The sequence below is a fragment of the Dipodomys spectabilis genome, unplaced genomic scaffold, assembly GCF_019054845.1.
Source record: "Dipodomys spectabilis isolate Male_0828 unplaced genomic scaffold, ASM1905484v1 ptg000089l, whole genome shotgun sequence".
NCBI lineage: Eukaryota > Metazoa > Chordata > Mammalia > Rodentia > Heteromyidae > Dipodomys > Dipodomys spectabilis.
Window position 1 is genome coordinate 4,704,986 of NW_024870766.1, and position 19,601 is coordinate 4,724,586.

At 35.3% G+C, this 19,601-nt stretch overlaps 1 protein-coding gene across 3 annotated transcripts in view; it reads right to left on the reverse strand.

Annotated features, from left to right (window-relative positions):
- Cdk14 (cyclin dependent kinase 14) overlaps positions 1-19,601 on the reverse strand; it is a 538,666-nt gene that overhangs the window by 222,455 nt on the left and 296,610 nt on the right. For all 3 annotated transcript variants that reach the window (XM_042684715.1, XM_042684719.1, XM_042684716.1), the window contains exon 9: positions 14,860-14,980. In XM_042684715.1, coding sequence (XP_042540649.1) covers positions 14,860-14,980 — 121 coding nt within the window. The remainder of the gene's footprint in view (positions 1-14,859; positions 14,981-19,601) is intronic.

A 19,601-nucleotide genomic window follows, 5' to 3' on the forward strand; every position in this document is an offset into this window, starting at 1 on the left:
GGTTTTGATATAAAGGGAAAATGTTAAACCTTGATTTTCAAATGAATTATCAAAATTATTTTGATTATAAGGTGTACTTATTAAAAACTGAATACATCAGAATAAAAATTAAACAAAATTAAAGGCGAGGTACAGAAAGCTAATGTAGTTCAGAAAAGTCAAGTCCCAGGGAGGCCTCCTGCCAACTTCAGGGTGGGCCCAAGCAGATGACTTGAAGTTCATGTCTAGAGTCCATATCCAAATAAAACATGGAAAGCCAAGAAGGCCAACCATCTTCCAGTGCCAACTGGAATATACATTCCTTAAGGTCAACTGGTATTTTTTGCTACTAAAGTTGAAGTAGTATGCATATATGTATGTGCTTTTTTCTCTCTCTTTTTTTGTTGGTCATGGGGCTTGAACTCTGGACCTGGGTGCTGTCCCTGAGCCCAAGTCAAGTACTCTATCATTTGAGCTACAGCTCCACTTCAGTATTCTGATGGTTAATTAGACATAAGAGTTTCACGGACTTTCCTGCCCAGGCTGGCTTTGAACCATGATCCTCAGATCTCAGCCTCCTGAGTAGATAGGATTACAGGCATGAACAACCACTGCCCAGCTATGTATGTATTTTATTACTAGTATTTTCTAATCAGATGACAATCTGTATCTTTTTAGGCAGGTATCTTTCTTTAATGTGTATTTACTCTTCTTTTGATAGATGCCCACTTTTAATATGGCTAAGAAATAGGTGATGTTATTTTTAGTTTTTTATTTTTATTGTAAAGATACTGTGGAAAGGGGTCGCAGTTACATGAGTAAGGTAATGAGTACATTTCCTATCCAGCATTGTTACCCCTTGTTTTTCCCCTACTATTCCTTCCTTCCCCACCTCTTCCCTCCCCTCACCCCGAAGTTGTAAAATTCGTTTTCAACATAGTATTTTGTATTTTTAGTTTTATAAGGAACCTCCATACTGATATCCAAAGTGGTTGTGCTAGTTTATACTCCCATCAACAGTGCAGGAAGATTCCTTTCCAAAATCTTCACCAGCATTTGCTATTATTTTTCTGTCCCCTTATTTGCAATAAATAGTATACATCTAGGATAATCTTAGCAGATGAGCAGAATAGCTCAATAGCTATATACATATGACCATGTAAGCGAAATCAACTCCAAGACATGGACACAAGAGGTTTTCTTTGTCATTGCTGTTTTTAATGTACTATGTGATTCTTTTGTATGTTCTTTCCCCTATGGTACATCCTCACTTGTCACTGTATTTGATTTTGGTACCCTGGTATTGTATATATGTTTATCTGAGTTAGAGAGGGGAAGGGGAACAACAAAATGGTGATACAATGTACAAGCAATAAGTCAATGCAACAGCGATATTCACAGGACAGTATGTTGGCAATGATGTACAACTTGGTAGGACTGGGAGTGGAGGGAAAGTGGGAGAAAAATGAAGGAAGGAGTAACAAGTCTGACAAGTTTGTCAAACAGTTACTTTTGTAACTGTAACCCCTCAGTACATCACCTTGACAATAAAAAATAGCATACTAGAAATAAAAAAACTCTGTATTTTTATACCATCCTATTACCTGAGTCAGAAACCCAAGAATAATCAAATCCTTACCTTTCCTTAACTATGCACCACAAGTGAAGGTGTCATATCTTAAATATTCCCAAATACTTCTCCATTCTAATCTCTTTTCCTTTCTTCTTCTCTACCTGCTTCCCAAATGCTATTTGCTTTCACTATCCCTACCTACCAATATCAGTTATCATATCTCAGGGATATCTGTCCAAGTCCAAGAACAGCTCTGTCAGGTCAGACTGGTTACCCAGAATGAAGCACCCTTTGCCCTCTACCTCTCCTAATCATCCACCAAGGATAAATCTGCACTTTTACTTTACAGCTTCCATTCTATTAAATGGAAATATGTTGCAGATCCTGACACTATCTCTCTCTCTCTGATCTGCAACATATGCATGGGGTCTTTCTTGTGGAGTCTATTCTTATATCTTGAGGACCTCACAGCGCTTGGCATAAAATGTTCAATAACTTTAAAAGGAATAAGTGAATGAATGAAAAGCAAATTATATCCACCAGTTTGCAGAGTTCATACATGAGATAGCACTAAAGAAAGACGACTGATTGAGAACTTATGCTACCATATGAAATTAAACATTTTTAAAAATCAATTCATTAATTCTACCAAAACATCTCAACCCTAACTTCATTTGTAAGAGAAGAAACTCCAGCCGTCTCCATGGAAACCTACGGTTCAGCAGTACAGTCTGCTAAAATTTAGAGACGGAAGGACCCGAGAGAAAAGTTAAAACAATGTTTTGAAATCGGCACATAAAGTACCAGAAGCTGTACCTCTCACCTGGGCTGGAGATCCCTTCCCTATGACATGCTGACACCCTAGTCAGAATCATGTGCTTCTCAAGCTAGCACGTCAGAATAAAGAAGACACTTAGACAGCAACTTTATTTTCTCTTCAGGTGACTCAAATGCTAGCAGGGATAAAGATAAAACTCAATCATATATTCAAAATTAGAGATTTGGACACAGAGAATAATAAAACTATCCAGATTTACCACCACGGGCTGCATCTTCAAAGTATGATGGTTGTTAATGCCCCAAAATGCTTGAAATTCAAAATAGGTAAGTATGGATAATGAAGGCTCTAGAGAAAGTCTCAAAATAACAGCCCTAGGTTATAAGAGATGACTGGGAATATTTAGAAATATTCAGAAACCAGTAATAATATCCAAACATCAGTCTCCGTAGATAAAAATGCAGAGAATTGTTTTCATGGAGGAGTAATCTAAACAAATACATCTATGCATGTGTATTTATATATTTATATGTAATGCAAAATACTGCATTGAACATCGTATATATCAACACTGAAGAAAGAGAGTACTTCTAAAAAATAAGCATAAACCATACAGGAGAAGAAAAGGCACATCTTTAATTTACGCAAAATAAGAAAGTAGTATTTTAGGACTTTCCTCTGTAAATGTATTGATCTTTGTGCAATAAAGTAGTGAATTAACAAGAAAATTTGTAATTATATTAAAGTTCAAAGCAAATGACATTCTAAATTTTTCTGAGAAACCATATTTGAATAAACATGAAGAGAATGCACAACTGAAATATCCATATAAATTGTTCTCCTACAAGGATAATATTGAATTTCACCTTAAAATATGTTTAGTTGATATATTTAGATCCAGTCATCAAAGTGAGAGAAAATCTCTGATGGGAAGTAGTTAGGAATATTGAAATGGGCTCAACAAATCAGAATAACTAATAAACATTTATCAGTAACATACGTAACAGTCATTTAATATCCTAGGTAAGATATGAAAATGAAGAGGCAGACTTTTTACTGCGAATCCTCTTGGTACAGGTTTTGGTGAAAGCTGTGGCATTCTTGGAGTACTGTCAAAGACTTGCCATAGAATATTGTCAGCATAGACTGGACATTGAGCACTGACTAAAGTTGAAGTTGTGAAATGGACTAGAGCTACTGGATACTGTTTGAGAGCACGGGCCAGTCTTTTTACTCTTGAGCATTCTGTAAGCTTTTGGGGAAGAAAGAGGGAAGGAAATTTCTATGGAAGGGGGGCTGTCTGGGAGTTTAGAGTTATTGCTTTGTGGTTTGTGTAAGTTTGGTTTTTTTCAGTAGTTGTTGTATATCTGTGCCACCATCAAACAATGAGCTTGAGAAATATAACCAATTTTCTTCAGATTTCAGGGGGTAGAAAGTGACCATAGGAAAACAGTATAAGAAAATTACCAATTGATTTCAGAGAATTACTAAAAGTCTAAGACGATAGATGAGCATTTATATAGTGGCTATAATAAAGTTTTTACTTGAGTTTCCATGAGGCTGTGAATATATTTAATTTTCAAAAACAAATATGGTAAAATTAGCAATAAAGGAAAAATCATTTAAATTATCAAATTATTAATAACAAAGAATGAATCATAAATTATCAACAATAACAGGGCACAAAACACATTATGCCTACTCTTAGTTTTCCTTTCCAAACAGACAAAATTATCAATCAAGAAACAAGATTTTAGTCGGGTGCTGGTGGCTCATGCCTGTAATCCTAGCTACTCAGGAGGCTGAGATCTGAAGATCACGGTTCAAAGACAGCCCAGGCAGGAAAGTCTGTGAGACTCATCTCCAATAAACCACTAGAAAACTGGAAGTGGCACTGTGGCTCAAGTGGTAGAGCACTCGCCTTGAGCTGAAGAGCTGAGGAACAGTGCCCAAGCCGAGAGTTCATTCCCCATGACCAACCAAAAAAAACAAAAAACAAAACACACAAACCAGAAACAAGGTTTTACCCAACAGTAAAAGAAACATTTTTTTTTCCTTCGATCATAGAGCCTGAACTCTGGGCTTGGGCACTGTCCCTAAGCTTTCAGCTCAAGGTTAGCACTCTACCATTTGAGTCATAGCACCACTTCCAGCTTTTTCTGCTTATATGGTCCTGAAGATTCGAACCTCATGCATGAGCCAAGCAATCTACCACTGAGCCACCTTCCCAGCCCCCTCAAAAAACATTTTTAGAAAAGATGTGGGTAAGAGAAAAGCTGTTTCCAACAGATGTGGATGAAGGTATAGAAATTAATGCAGATCACAGGCAACTATAACTTGATGTTATAGTTAGATGATTTAACTGCATAAACTCAGAAAAGGATAAAGACTTGTAGGCATGGGTGATAAAAACTGTGAAGATATAGAATTCCATTGTGTATATATACCACATTTTCTTGATCCATTCATCTACTGAGGGGCATCTGGGTTGGTTCCATATCTTAGCTATGGTGAATAATGCTGTGCTAAACATAGTTGTGCTGGTAGCTTTAGTTTGACCTTGTTTGTAATTGTTGGGGTAAATGCCCAGAAGTGGGATTGCTGGGTCATAGGGGAGCTCTATATGGAGTCTTTTGAGGAACCTTCATACTACTTTCCAAAATGGTTGAACAAGTTTATACTCCCACCAACAATGCAGTAGGGTTCCCTTCTGTCCAGCATCTTTTGTTATTAGAGTTCATGATTATAGTCATCCTAACTTGTTAGAAAATGGAAAAACTTGGAAAAAAAATATATTAAGTGAAGGAAGCCAGGCCCAAAGAAACATAGGACCCATGGTTTCCCTTATTTGCAATAACTAGTATATGTCTAAGACAAGCAGAAAAGGTCAAATAAGATGATATTAGGCAAAATGAACCCCAAGATAAGGACACAAGTGGTTTTTTCTTTCTTGCTATTGTTTCTGACATATTTATTTATTTATTTTTGGGTCCGGTCATGGGGCCCGAATTCTGGGCCTGGGCGCTGTCCCTCAGCTCTTCAGCTCAAGGCTAGTGCTCTACCACTTGAGCCACAGCGCCACTTGTGGCTTTTTTCTTTTTGCTTATGTGGTGCTGAGGAATCGAACCTAGGGCCTTGAGCATGCAAGGCAAGCGCTCTACCACTGAGCCACCTTCTCAGCCCTCTAACATATTTATAAGATGACTGTTTTGTTGCTTTGTATGTCCCCTCCCCCACGGTATAACCCCTGTTTTCACTGTATTTACTGTTGGTATAATTTGGGGAGGAGAAGGAAAAAAAACAAATTGTTTAAATAGGGATGCAGGTAGTCCCATTGCAACAATGAGATGTACAAAATGCTATGTTGAAAAATGAACTTTACACCTTTGGTGGGGAGGGTGGGGGGAGTGTAGTTAGTCGAGGAGATGGGAGGGCAGGAATGGTAGGGGAAAAACAAAAGAGGAGGCAACAATGCTTGATAAGAAATGTACTTATTACCTTGCTCGTGTAATGGTAACCCCTCTGTACTGTATTTTCACAATAAAAAAAAAACTTATTTAAAAAAAAAAGGACTGTGAAGATGAAACTAACACCTGGAAATAGGGTGGCAGGATGGAGAGTTTATATGAAAGAGCATTTAATCCATAGGCCTCCTCCATCTCCCAACTCACCCCAAATAAACAGCAGTGAAGCACATGAAAAATAATCCAAAAGGCTTCAAACTGAAGAGCGAAAGTTTTTTGTAGGAGTGAACAATGAAGAAAAGGACTCCAGTGGAAAGCATGCACTGGTCTATTAGCCCCCTTCTTATATGCTGGTCTGAGATGTCAGTTGCCAGGAATAAGCATTTGAGATAGATTCAGGAATAGTTTTGCAACACTGATATATGTGAATCTCTCACTGTTCTTTGCCTGAACATGATGCAATTAGCTGACCAGTCAATTGGTCCCTCATAAATATACAGATTTATAGTGCCATGTTTATAAATGTAAATAGACAACATCTCAATACCCTATATTTGAAGAAAGTTACTAACACAGAGCAGAGAAAAAGGAAGATGCAGCAATTATGTGTATGTTTGTGTATAAGTATGAACATACATTTAAATCACAAGTACACATACACAACTTTTAGTATATATTTTTATTGTAAAAATACTGTACAGAGGGGTTACAGTTACATGAGTAAGGTAACAAGTACATTTCCTATCAAGCATTGTTACCTCCTCCTTTGTTTTTCCCCTACTATCCCTTTATTCCCCCAACTCCTCAACTCCTCCCTCCCCCCCTCCAAGTTGTAAAGTTCCTTTTTTTGGTTTGGTTTGGTTTGGTTTTGTCAGTTGAGGGGCCTGAATTCTGGGCCTGGGTGCTGTCCCTGAGCTCTTCAGCTCAAGGTTAGCGCTCTACCACTTGAGCAACAGCACCACTTCCAGATTTCTCTGCTTATGTGGTGCTGAGGAATCGAACCTAGGGTCTCATGCATACAAGGCAAGCACTCTACCACTGAACTACATTCCCAGCCCTGGAAAGTTCATTTTTAACATAGTTTCTTGTACATCTCATTGTTACAATGAGTCAACCTGTATTCTTATTTCAGCATTTTATTTCCTTTCTCCTCCTGAAATTAGAAAAATGTATATACAAGATGCAGGGCACTGGAATCAAATACAGTGAAAACAGGGGTTATACATACAAAATAAACAAAAAAACACATAGTATATTACAAATACATTAAAAACAACAACAAGAAAGATAAAACCTCATGTCCCTATCTTGAGGTTCATAGCTTTTGATCTTTTCTGCTTGTCCTAGACATATACTAGGAAGATTGGGAAATGGAAGACTAGGAAGATAGCCAGTTGTAAAATAAGGGAAAAGGCTTATTTTAAATACAGGATAAAGTTAGGAGCACCCATATTAAATAAGTATAAATTTTCTGGAAAATACAAGTTTTTAAAATAACAAGCAGAAGAGTCTTTATATTGAAGAGATACGACTCATCAGCAATAGAAAAAGACACTAATAAAGCATTTATCATGAAATTGCAGAATATAATGGATCAAGAAGAACCCAATACTCTCTAGGGGAAATATCTGAGGGGCATAAAAATGACTAAGAATCAGAATAGAATCAGTCTTCTTATCAGTAATACCAGAAGCTCTACAGAAATTTTTTAAAAAATACTGAAAATGCGGAGGAAAACCAGACTTATTTTTAAATGTCCAAATGCATCTGTTCTTTAGAAGCCTAAAAAGGAAGTCATGAAATACAGAATATAGAAATCGGCAATCAACAAAGCTCTAGATGAAAAAAGAACACATTCGAGAAGTGACTACTAAGAGGTCATATCAAAATAAGATCATATTGAAATTCCCAGAAGCTAGCAAGAGAAATAATCCAGGTAACTAAAAGGTTCTAAGATCCCTAGTAATGAACAGTTGCAAGTTTTTAGAGTCCAGTGAGAGTTAGAGTAATGCAAGAGGAGCTTCATGAACAGCGAGTACAGCCAACCCTTTTCAGAAATCAGTCATAAAGTAAGGAATAATTAGGGGAAAATATCTAATCTAGTTCTTCTTTTGCTCTTTACCTGAAGTGGAAGCCAGCAGACAAAACAGGATCTAGTCATCAGGATTGAGCACAGAAGAGAGAAGAGAACTAGAAAGAAACTCCAACAATGTAGTAGGGAGCATTCTAGGATGGCAGATATTCAAGAAGAAGGTAGTCTAAAGCAAGAAATCAGAATTCTGGGAAAAGAAAGTGTCAAGAAAAAAGATAAGAGAGAGAGATGTCCAGAAAATTAAATGGAAAAAATTGTATTAAATGAAGTAAGTCAGACTCAAAGAATCATAGGTCCCATGGTCTCTCTTATCTGCAATAACTAGTATATATCTAGGACAAGCAGAAGAGGTCAAAAGCTATGCACATATGACCATAACCAGATGCTAAGTGAAATGAACTCCAAGATAGGGACACAAGAGGTTTTATCTTTGTTGCTGTTCTTTTTAATGTACTTATAATGTACTGTGTGATTTTTTTTGTTTCTTTCTATGTTCTTACTCATGGTACAACGTCTGTTGGCACTATATTTGGTTCCAGTGCCCTGCATCTTGTATATACATTTTTCTAATTTGGGGAGGGGAAGAGAAATAACAAAATGCTGAAATAAGGATACAGGATGACCCATTGTAACAATGAGATGTACAAGACACTATGTTGAAAATTAACTTTACAACTTTTGTGGGGGGAGCAGGGAAGGAGGAGTTGGGGAGGAAAGGGACGGTAGGGGAAAAATAAAAGAGGGTCAATGCTTGACAGGAAATGAACTCATTACCTTGATCATATTAAGAAAAAAGAAAATTAAATGGTAGCAGAATGAAATAGATAGTGCTCACTGGAAATGGGAAGGGAAAATGGGGAAGACTAGATGAAGAAATTCAGTATAGGCCACCAAACAGGTACTCCTTTTTCTATTTTGTTTTTTTACAGAGTAGGATAAGTATCACACAGAACAAACTATGATGTGTTTCAAAATAACAAGAAGGGTACAAAATTATCAACACATAAAAATGATGATTGAAGAGATCAAAATGTATATTACCCTAATATGATTAATACACATTGCATAAATATATTGCATAAATGCACAGTGTATTCTATAAAAATGTATAAACTTAAAAAGAAACAAAAAATTAAACAATACAGATAAGAGTTTTGGATGAGTAGTTAAAAACATGTTTTTATAGCTACTGGACAGATATTTTACAAATAAATAACAGAAGCAATGACAACAACACACTAATAATGTTATAGACCATTATTAAGTACAAGGAAAGCAAGATGTATAATAGGAATGATATAATCATGAACAATACTTGATTTACTACAAGTAGGTCATGTTTAAAAATGTGATGTACATTTCACATTGAGGGAATGAAGTAAAAGTGGAATGGGACAAGGATGATAAAGGAAAGGTAAATCTTTGGAACAAGGATGATAAAGGAAAGGTAAATCTTCATCTATCATAACACCTTATTATGCAATCTCCCTAAAACCAAATCCAGCATCTTCTTTTTCTTTTATATATTCCATACGACCGTTGGATGCTATACTCTAACAGAAACACTATATTTTCCTTGGTTAAACGACATACAGAGAGCTAAGAAGAACACTATTCTCAGTATTGGTTGGATTTTTTTATTTTCTAAAGAACTTCACATGTACTCTTGTTATTCTCACTAATCAAGGAGACAGATGAGTACACAAAAGGTTACAATAATGACATGACAGTCAGTCACTGTGATTGGCTATTAAGATAGTATCCAAACCAGTTTTGGGCAGTCAGCTAATTTGCCAATATTCATTTTAAAAAACAAGAGAAATTTTATTTAGTAAGGAAGACAATATACAAAGCCACATTACATATATTATAATTTATCACTAGCTATAGCCCAAATATATTGATTGAAAATAAAAATACACATCCCTTCTTTTGCAAATACACACATAAATTAAGAATGAGATGTACAAATTATAAGTATAGTACATGTATGACAGAGAAATGAACTGTTTCCTTTGCTCCTTCCAAAGATGTACTAAATGGTAGCAACTCTAAAATGCCGTAATAACATACTGTCATAAAACTGTACTTACAGAGATAAGACATAGAAAAATGTAACCTAAGGTATTATGCAAATATTTTAAGTTTGTATTCAATAGTCCATAGGTGTGAACTAAATACCCCAATGCGCCAAATCTCTTCTGACCCATGGATTTAGCAAATTGTTTCTTTTGTTACATGAAACATCTTTCTTACAAGAAATGTAACACCTCATACATACACTTACTCCATTTTCTTATGTGTATTAGTCTTACAAAATTCTTACTCTTAAAGGTGTCAGAGTATGATGCTAAAGTCTACATTAATCTTAAATTTAAATCTTCAGTAGCAAGAATGGGCTCAGAAACCATGTTTGTTTTTGGAAACTCAGCTTTAAATACTTAGATGCCCTCTGATGCTTACCAGTTCCTTTGTAGCATTCTACTGAAAGTCATTTCCATCAAGCATTATTTGAGCAATTCTTAAGAGTTCTTAAAGAGTTAATACATTTGACAATGACTGATTCCTGTCCTCTTTGGTCTTAAGTCCTGATTGATTAGAACTGTGCAAACAATATTGACAGAGAGAAGACTTTATAGAGCTTAGGAACTTGAATTCTCATTCTTATTAACATTCTTTTAAAAATGGGGTTATTCATTTTGGCAGCAGTGGTAAATAATGACTTGTTTTTGGAAATATATGTGCCACCACAGATAGTGGTACTATGAAAATAAATTCAGTTCAGTGATTCATGTTTCAGTTTATTTCAAGAATTCTTTGAATAAAGTTATATCGTACAATCTATTAAAATGTGCTATCAGGGGAGAAAGTCAAAAAGCCATTGAGAAGTGTGAAAACCATCCAAAAGATTTGAACTACGGAAAGGACCTAACACATCACAGAATATACTCTGTTAAAAAAATGGAAACTTTATTGCATTTGTATTTTATGGTTTCTTTAGTAGTAAAATAAGACCAATTTATTATAAATCATCTTAAGGTAATATAGTGTGTTGTAAAGAAAGAAGGCTTTGAGTGGGTTGGCCTTGAGTCTGAATGTTGGCTGCAGTTAACTGTTCTTAACTATACTACTACTGAGCCTCTCTGGGTTTTATATTATTTCAATGCATTATGGTACAATAGGAAAGTAATTAAAATGCAGAATCTAGAACACAGTTTATGTTCAATAAAGCATCTGTTTTTATACTGTTATTATAGCTAAAGTTTCAAATTAAACCACAGAACCTTATTTAGAACAAATAATTTTCAGGTTGGAGGTTGTAGCAAGGTTTTACTCATGATTCTTTTTTAAAACCATGGTAAATAAATCTGAGTCCTAGAAAATTTAGTTTATTCCATAGATCTTCTTCTCTCAAAAGAGATCATTAAAGATGATGGCAGGATTTTGTACATTGCCAACATGTATGGTGATTAGGCTTATTTAATAGAAAGCAATAGTAAATGGTTTTATAATACTTAATAAACAGGCAATTTCTTGTCTGGTATATGCAAAATCCATTTCAATGCAGACTTTCTCCTATATATTAGGCTGGTATGGAAATTTTTCTTAACCACCCAGCTGCTATAATGTTAAATAAATTAATTTTAATCTTAAATCAGAGATGTAATAGAGAAACGGGTGATTTAATATGCAATCTCATTACATTTGACAGGCTTATTTATAAATGATTTGCCTCACATTTTGACAAGCATAGTTAATATGTTAATTAGCTTTTTAAAAGATGATGAAAGGAAGAAACTGACATGCTATCATTCTTTGCATACTGTGTTGGGAAGAAATGTAACTGATACCCTCCAACCTTACAAAGGCACTTAATGCTGAAGAGACAGTCATTTGAGACCTACAAATAATGGAACTACCTGATATTAATAATCCTTAAAATCATCCCAAACAGTGGTCTGCTTTAGAAAACAAATACAGCTCTAAAATATTTCTGAGAATCTATAAAGGAAGTCATTACTGTAAATAAACTTTTAATTCCTTTATAGATTCTCAGAAATATTTTAGAGCTGTATTTGTACAGTAATGACTTACCTAAACAGCCACAGCATAACTCTATGGGCAAAGGAAGAGCTATACACACAAACTGTTTCTCTTATAGGGGTTTCAGAGCCCTGTAAGCCTTTGCAGTTTACAAGCTAAGCAATGGCTTCCTACACCCTTGACTTTCAGAGGTACACTGCTCAGGTCTTCTCCAGACAAATGTATCAAAAACTATCTTCCCTGATGAGTTCTCAATCAGACAGTGTCTCCACACATTTCCATAATGCTTGCGAACTAGGGAAGAAGCTCATAACAAGGCCTGCTCTGACTTCTATCACTTACTGACAATGTTAATGCATATGTGTCTTCATTAATATTTTTATTGCCTGTGGCTAAACCTAGAAAATTTAGTGCTGTGTAGGGATCGCTAGTTTTTAGTTAATACTCTCCTGCCCCAGAATGGTAAATGAACTGCAAAAATAGCCTAAAATTATTGCCACCTGCCTCCCTGCTATTGTCCATAAGTTAATATTTGTACTTCTCTTTGGTGCAGCTGAGCCATGAGTCAATTATAATCCCATTTCTAGGTGTCTGAATATCCAGCATGGATGTCATTGATTATGCAAAAATCAGTGCCCTGTGAACTTCTCTCTAACTGGTAAAACCCATATATTTTACCTGACTTGTAGCAAAACTAAAAAACGGCTTTTAGAAAATGTCAGGGAATGTAATCAGATTCAGAATGACAGGCATCACACAGATATAACTCAGGTTTTTGGGCTTAGAAATGGAGTGAAAAATAAGCATGGGAAGCTGCTCAAGCCTAACACATTTGCTATTTTTTTGGCATCAAATAATCTTGAATGTGGACAAAGGGGCATTTGGGGTCTACTATTTCTACCAGTTTTCTTTCCTTCTTCTTAAATAATAGTCTTCTTATAGTTCCATTATGCTTCTGTTCAAAGTAAATTGGCAAAAAGAGCCCAAGTCATCTTTCTTAAGAAAATGAACACACACACACACACACACACACAGAGATCTTTCCATGAGAAAAGGTTGGGGGAGGAACACAGACTGGAAAACAAATATTATACATTAGAAACAAACATCTGAGCAAGTCAGGTTCCTGTAGATTTTATATTTTAGAAGCACTCATAAGTTTTGGAAAAATTAGTCACTAATGTATTAAAAACAGCTTCTGATGATTATAAGGATACAATCCTAGCTGAACTGCCAAGAAACTAAGGCAAAACAAGTTTAGGCCACAAATGTTCCTCAGATATGTTTTATTAGACAAGTCCTTAACTGAACTCAATGAGAGACAACCTAGAATTTCCACATTCAAAAATAGAGAAAAACAATTCTTCATGACTCAAAAATATTAAGTAATGATTATTTGTATAGTCAACTCTCAACAAAGTAAGAAGGAAATGAGAGATCTAGTAACTGATACCCAAATGGATTCACTGGCCTTTAGTTCTAATCCTTTCTTCTACTATAACTAATGGTCTAAATGTCTGTCTTGCCCCAGGACATAATTATCCTTGAGGAAAATTTTTGACTGAATAAATAATTTAAAAAAAAACAAAGCAAGGAAGTGTGATGGAGAAAAATAGACTAGTTTAATCACTCATTAATAGCTGGTTATCTTTAGTCTCTGCATCTTAGAATATTACTAAAATGATTTTAGGTTTATTATGACATTCCAAAATTTATAATGGCAGTCTTAGGGTTTTAATTCTTTTATCATATTACTGAAAGCTATATATTTATACTTTACAAAAATAGTCACATAAACATCAAGTGTTACGTGTATTTTCAGTGGCTTTACAGGTCTTCAAGTCCCCTATCTAGAGGATTAATGAAACCTAAATTGGGAAAGTCTCCTGTGCGTCTTGCATTTCAAGTAACTTAGTTATTTTTTTTTTACCATATTTTTTTATCAAACAGAACAGGAGCCAGACCTTAGCATTGCCTAATTTACTAAAAGCCAAGATCCCTGGGGCAGAGGACTGAAGAACATATATAACAGTAAGATAAATAAGACATGTTGTTGAAGTTTCACTGAGGTCATAAACACTATAAAACTGCATAGTAATTCTGTAAGACAGAGACATAATTATTAAAGGAAGAAAATTTCTGGGGATAAAATAGCCATGTACTGTGTGAACAGTTTTACACTGAATATTATAATGAGTCCACAAGGAAACTTTTTTTAATCAAGAAAAGACATGCTTGGTAGCCATGAGTGAGCTTGTCCTGAGTGCTAAAAATAAGATAATGTCCTTATATAATTATTATTATCTAAGTCACACTTAGTTGAGAACTCCGAGTAGTCTATAATTAATAATAATAAACTTTTCTTACCAGTTACTGAGCTACATAAAATGTATTTCTAATCTCTGTTGAACCACTGCCTGAAACTGAGACTCTCCTAAAATTAAATCTATAATATTTTTTTAAATAACCATTTCATTCCACTTTGAGTAATGTATATCAACAGTTTTCAGGGGTATATTATTAGTCAATTTATTGCCTAACATTTACAACCCAATGTTAAATATTTCCTGAACTTTGCTGTGACTTTAAACATATCCCCTGCTACTTCCAACTATATTGTTACTTGCAGGTACACACTTCCTTGTTATAAAATTACAAATTAAGACCCTTAGGGGGAGAAAATCACAGTACTGACAGTTAGAAAAATGTTTCTGCCTTTATCCATCAAGAGCCAGTACCTGACACCATCTGCAGGCAGACTGATTAGGGAACATTCCCAATCATGTTATAAAAATCCAGTGGAATGGCCACACGCAGGCACCACTCCTGCATCATCAATCTTCATCTAAACTGTTAGGATGTTTGTCTAGACTTGACCCACACCAAACACTGCACACAGATTAGCTAGTATAAAGCATTCACTCCTTACCACATGTCAAGGCAGGTGGAATATTCTGTGGAGCCCAGTAGGACATCTGGAGGTCTGTACCACAAGGTAACCACTTCATTGGAGTATGTGTGACTAGGGACAGATTTCGCTCTCGCAAGACCTGTGGGTTACATGAAACATACAGAAGTTAAAAGGACAATAACAGAACAAGGATTTTATATTTGAATGTTGTCTATCTTAAAAGGTCAATCTCACTACTGTAATTTGAATCGTGAACTCAATGTCAAAGCTCACACAAAGGTTGAAGAGAACATATTGTGGTCTCTATGTTTTAGACATAAGCTAATAACCACTAACTTATGTTTGCAAATACAGCACTGCTGTCATGAATCTAACAGCATATCAGCAAAGAAAACAATATCTTAAAAAGTGTTAGCTGTAACAGGAAAGCTTAGCAATCAGGATTTTTTCAAGTCATGTTTCATAGAATTCTATTTCAAATAGCTTACAAGTTTGTAAGTCATACCAGAAAGAGTTCCTTGTCAAACACTTTTGAGAAAATATGGATTTGGAAAGATAAACAGTCATTCAATTGTAAGACTTCTCAGTGCCACCAGTTTTTGTAATATGTAATATGAATCTGCAACACTTTTCTAAAGGCATTGTCCACAAAACGTGTGTTTTCTGTGTTTTGTCTAACACTAAAAATTGTGTATTTGGGATCTTATTTGAAAACCAACAAAGTAATTATAAAAAAGAATAGTCAAATCTGGTAAATCAGAAAATGACACAGAATATATAAATTAAAATGTCTTGGTCTAATAAACTTTAACATGGAGAAAACCATCACAATAATACCAGCAAAAGTATCTACAATTTGACCTAATAACCATAAATACTTGAAACAATTGGCAGAAAAATATGCAAATATCTCCAGGGGTTTACTTCTAAAACATAAGATTACCATTTTTTTTAAGTTAGTAAGTTATTCTAAGTCATCTCCCAAGATTTGTGCAATGAACAAATAACGTTTTTAAGTGACAAAACCTATAGACAGTGAAGGAAAACAATAGCTGTAATAGTTATGTACCTGGCTGTGCTCATTAATGTAAAGTACAAACAGTATGAAGCTGGAGTGTCCCCCAATGGCCTACATGTTAAAAATCTCAATCACCAACCTGAGGTTCCAACCTGGGATGGCAGAACCTTTGGGAAGAAGGATCTAGTAGGAAGAAGTTGGCTCCTGGGGACATTCTCTTAAAGGAGATAGTAGGATGCTGGTCCCTTTCTCTTTATTTATGAGTTGAGTAACTTTGCTGTAAACATGCTCCCTGACATGAAGCTCTGCCTGCCTCTCTGCAGGTGAGCCAAACACAGACTGAAACTTTTGAAACCATGAACTGAAACAAACCTTTCTTTCCTTCCTTTAGGTAAATTACCTCAAGTATTTTCTTTGACAATGATTGAAAGCGGCTGATAAAAAAGTAAAAAGTGTGCACCACAATGATACCTAAAGCGCATAAAATACCTCAATAGTCAACATATTGTAGTGTATAGATTTTCCTATGTTTATACTATTAAAACTGTTTATGTAGCATTCAGGACCATGACTTAGACCTATTTATTGAGTATAGCATTCTAGTTTCAGAATTATATGCAGATTTTAAAATTAATAGGACAGCTGGCAAGACAAAGAAGTCTAATAAATTCAACTATGGTGGCAGTCATAATTTTTTCCTGTAATGAAGTTTTACAATACACAATGGCATATTGTAAGATTCTTCATGTTTATAAATAATCCATATTAAAATGTACAGATTACATACAAACATACACATTCATGGTATTCAATTTTTCTGCATATAAATAAGTATTTTTAACAACAGATTTCCATAACCTCTTATTTATTTTTCTCCACAGGCTTTCATCCTAACTGAATTTGGGCAAACTAAAAAAAAAAAAAAAGGACAATCTGGATGAGAAAGTGTTTCCAGAATCTAATAGTCAGATCACATCTGGTTCCTCAAAGACAATGTTTCCATCAGAGACCAAAGAGCTAACAAAAGTCCTGAAATAGGATCTGACTCATGGCATGGTTTATTTGTCAAGTCAGATGAAAAAGAATTCACAGTCTGAATTCCCTTGGTATTCCAAGGTCCTACTGTCAGATGTTAGGTGATGCTAGAGAGATAGGAGAATAAAAGTTTGTTTTGACAGCTCAGCTGACTAAGCTACTTACTTAAAAGTGTAATATTCATAGTTATAAAGACAAAACAAAATTCGAATATATAGTATAACTCAAAGATATAGCATAAATCAAAATATTATGTGTGGCTTCAAATCAAACTATATGTAGTTGGAATATATTTGGAACATATAAATAAAGTAATCTTCTTAAGTTATATTATTTTCTTCTTTTCTATATATTTAGGTTAAAGAATGTCCCAACTTCATTCAGAGGGGCCACACAACTTCCTAAAACAACAATCAGAAGGGTGTATATTTTAAACATAAAACCTTTCAAAGTTTCTTAAGTTGGTTTGTATTCATAAGAATCAAGAATATTATGTTTTTAAGATACAATTTTCTGAATTGCTTTAAAAAAAGCTCTCATAATCTCATTTTAATATAACCAATTGACATAGTATGTTGTTAAAAGAGTCTTGTATGAACAAGAGGTTTTTCACCTTAAATATGAGGTTTCTGTCCAGTTAAGATAAATTCTAAAACGTTCAGAGAAGCAAGTTCTTAAAACAATGGTTCAAATATAAAAGAGAAAGAAAGGAAGACAGAACTCTTGAAGTATGATTATATAACTACATTTTCTAAATAGTTTTAGTAAAGATGATGCTATGTATTTATACAGTTCATGAATCAAACACGCTTACTCATGCAAAATTTATTAAACTGCATCTTCCAGCTGAAGGAAAACTGTAGGATAGGATTAATTAGCACAGCATGTGTGAAAGCTTTCTTTCTCTGTTCCTTGTCAGTTGCTATGGTTACACGACAGGAAGAGAACTACACTACCTTTTAAAAAGGATGAAGTTCATGGGTTAGTATCAAAACTTCTTATATTAATGTTTAGTCTGAATTAAAAGTCAAAAGGCAAAGTGAGATGCTAACCAGATGAGTGCACATTATTTACATGCTGCTGATTTGGCTGAAGGTTTACAAGTTCTTTCAGCCACTTAAAATGCCTTGCATAACAATTCAGAGTATCAGCCTTAAATGTGGCCATTTCTAACCAGTGAAACATCTTAGAGTAGAAGACAAAACCATTCTATTCAAGATTTACAGCCAGTGATTAAAAACTGGGCTGTTCTGATTCTAATATAGCAGAATATTAGACTTCCAGAGGATTTAAGAAGCTTTATAGCTAACAACTTCCCAACAAAAAAGTTCCTTTTCATACCTCTATAAAATGGCTAACTGACAGACATAACATCTGCTGCTATCTTGAGCCTTTTTATCCTCTAGTAGAACAGAGAACAAATCCCACAAAACAGGGCTCCCAGCATTTGTTTAAGCAGGTCAGCCTTTCAATATTAAACAATGAAAACTCATCAGGCTTTTTTTTCTTACTCATTCTCTCTGCTGGCTTAGACCCTGATGGTCTCAGTAGACTCCCCAATGTTTACATTTCCATTCTTTAGTTCTAGGCCACAGAACAGTTAACCAAGACTTGGTCTCTTCCTGGGATCTTTCTCTATTTTTTCCATACTAGTTTTGTATAGGGCTATATACTCAAATTCAGTATGTGACCATTTGCAAATGGGCAGATGTTCCCTAGAGTGTCATTTGTTGATTAATTGGTCTTTAATTCAGTGTTCAGAGTAGGGTTTTTAAGAAGTGATTGGATCATGAGGGCTAAATCAATGGATTAATGCACTTATTTTAGATGGAAAAGCACTGTTGAGAGATGCTGGAAACTTGGAGGTGATACTTCTTTGGCAGAAGCTGGTCACTGAGGCCCTAACTGGACACTTCCTCTCTAACTGTCATGAGATGAGCAGCTTTGCTCTACCACATGCTCCCTGCCAAGATGTTCTGCCTTGTTACAACCTGTGATAATGGAGCTGAGCGATGAGGGGCTGAAACCTTGTTTTTCTAAGGTATTTGGTTACCAGGATGAAAAGCGATTAGCATACAGAATGCTTTCTCAAATGCATTCACCCTGTAAGTCATGATGGATAATGTTATGTTTCAACTACCTTCTATAAATGATTACTTCCAAAATTTTACCTCTAGCTCACACTTGTCCTTGGGCTTCAGAGATCTGCTCTACTAACATCCCCACAGGCACTAAGATGTCCTTTTAGTGCTCAGGACAACCTCAGCCCAAATCAACACACATAACATGACTTAAGAGTCTGGGAAAAAACCCATTTGAAATCCTCGAAGTTGCTGGTTTTGTCTGTTAATAGATTGGTTTTGTTTGTTTGTTTTTGGGTTGGTTCTGGGGCTTGAACTCTGGGCCTAGGTGCTGTCCCTGAGCTTCTTTTGTTCAAAGCAAGAGCTCTACCACTTGAGCCACAGCACTACTTCTGGTTTTTTTGAGTAGGTTAATTGGAGGTAAGAGTCTCACAGAATTTCCTGCCTGGACTGGCTTCAAACCGTGACCCTCAGATCTCAGCCTCCTGATTAGCTAGGATTACAGGCATGAGCCACTGGAGCCTAGCTCAATAGACATCTTATATTCCATGTACATGTATTTATTGCTTCAGGTGCTAATTCATCCTTTTCTTTATAAAGGTGGGAAAATTAATTGGAACATGGTA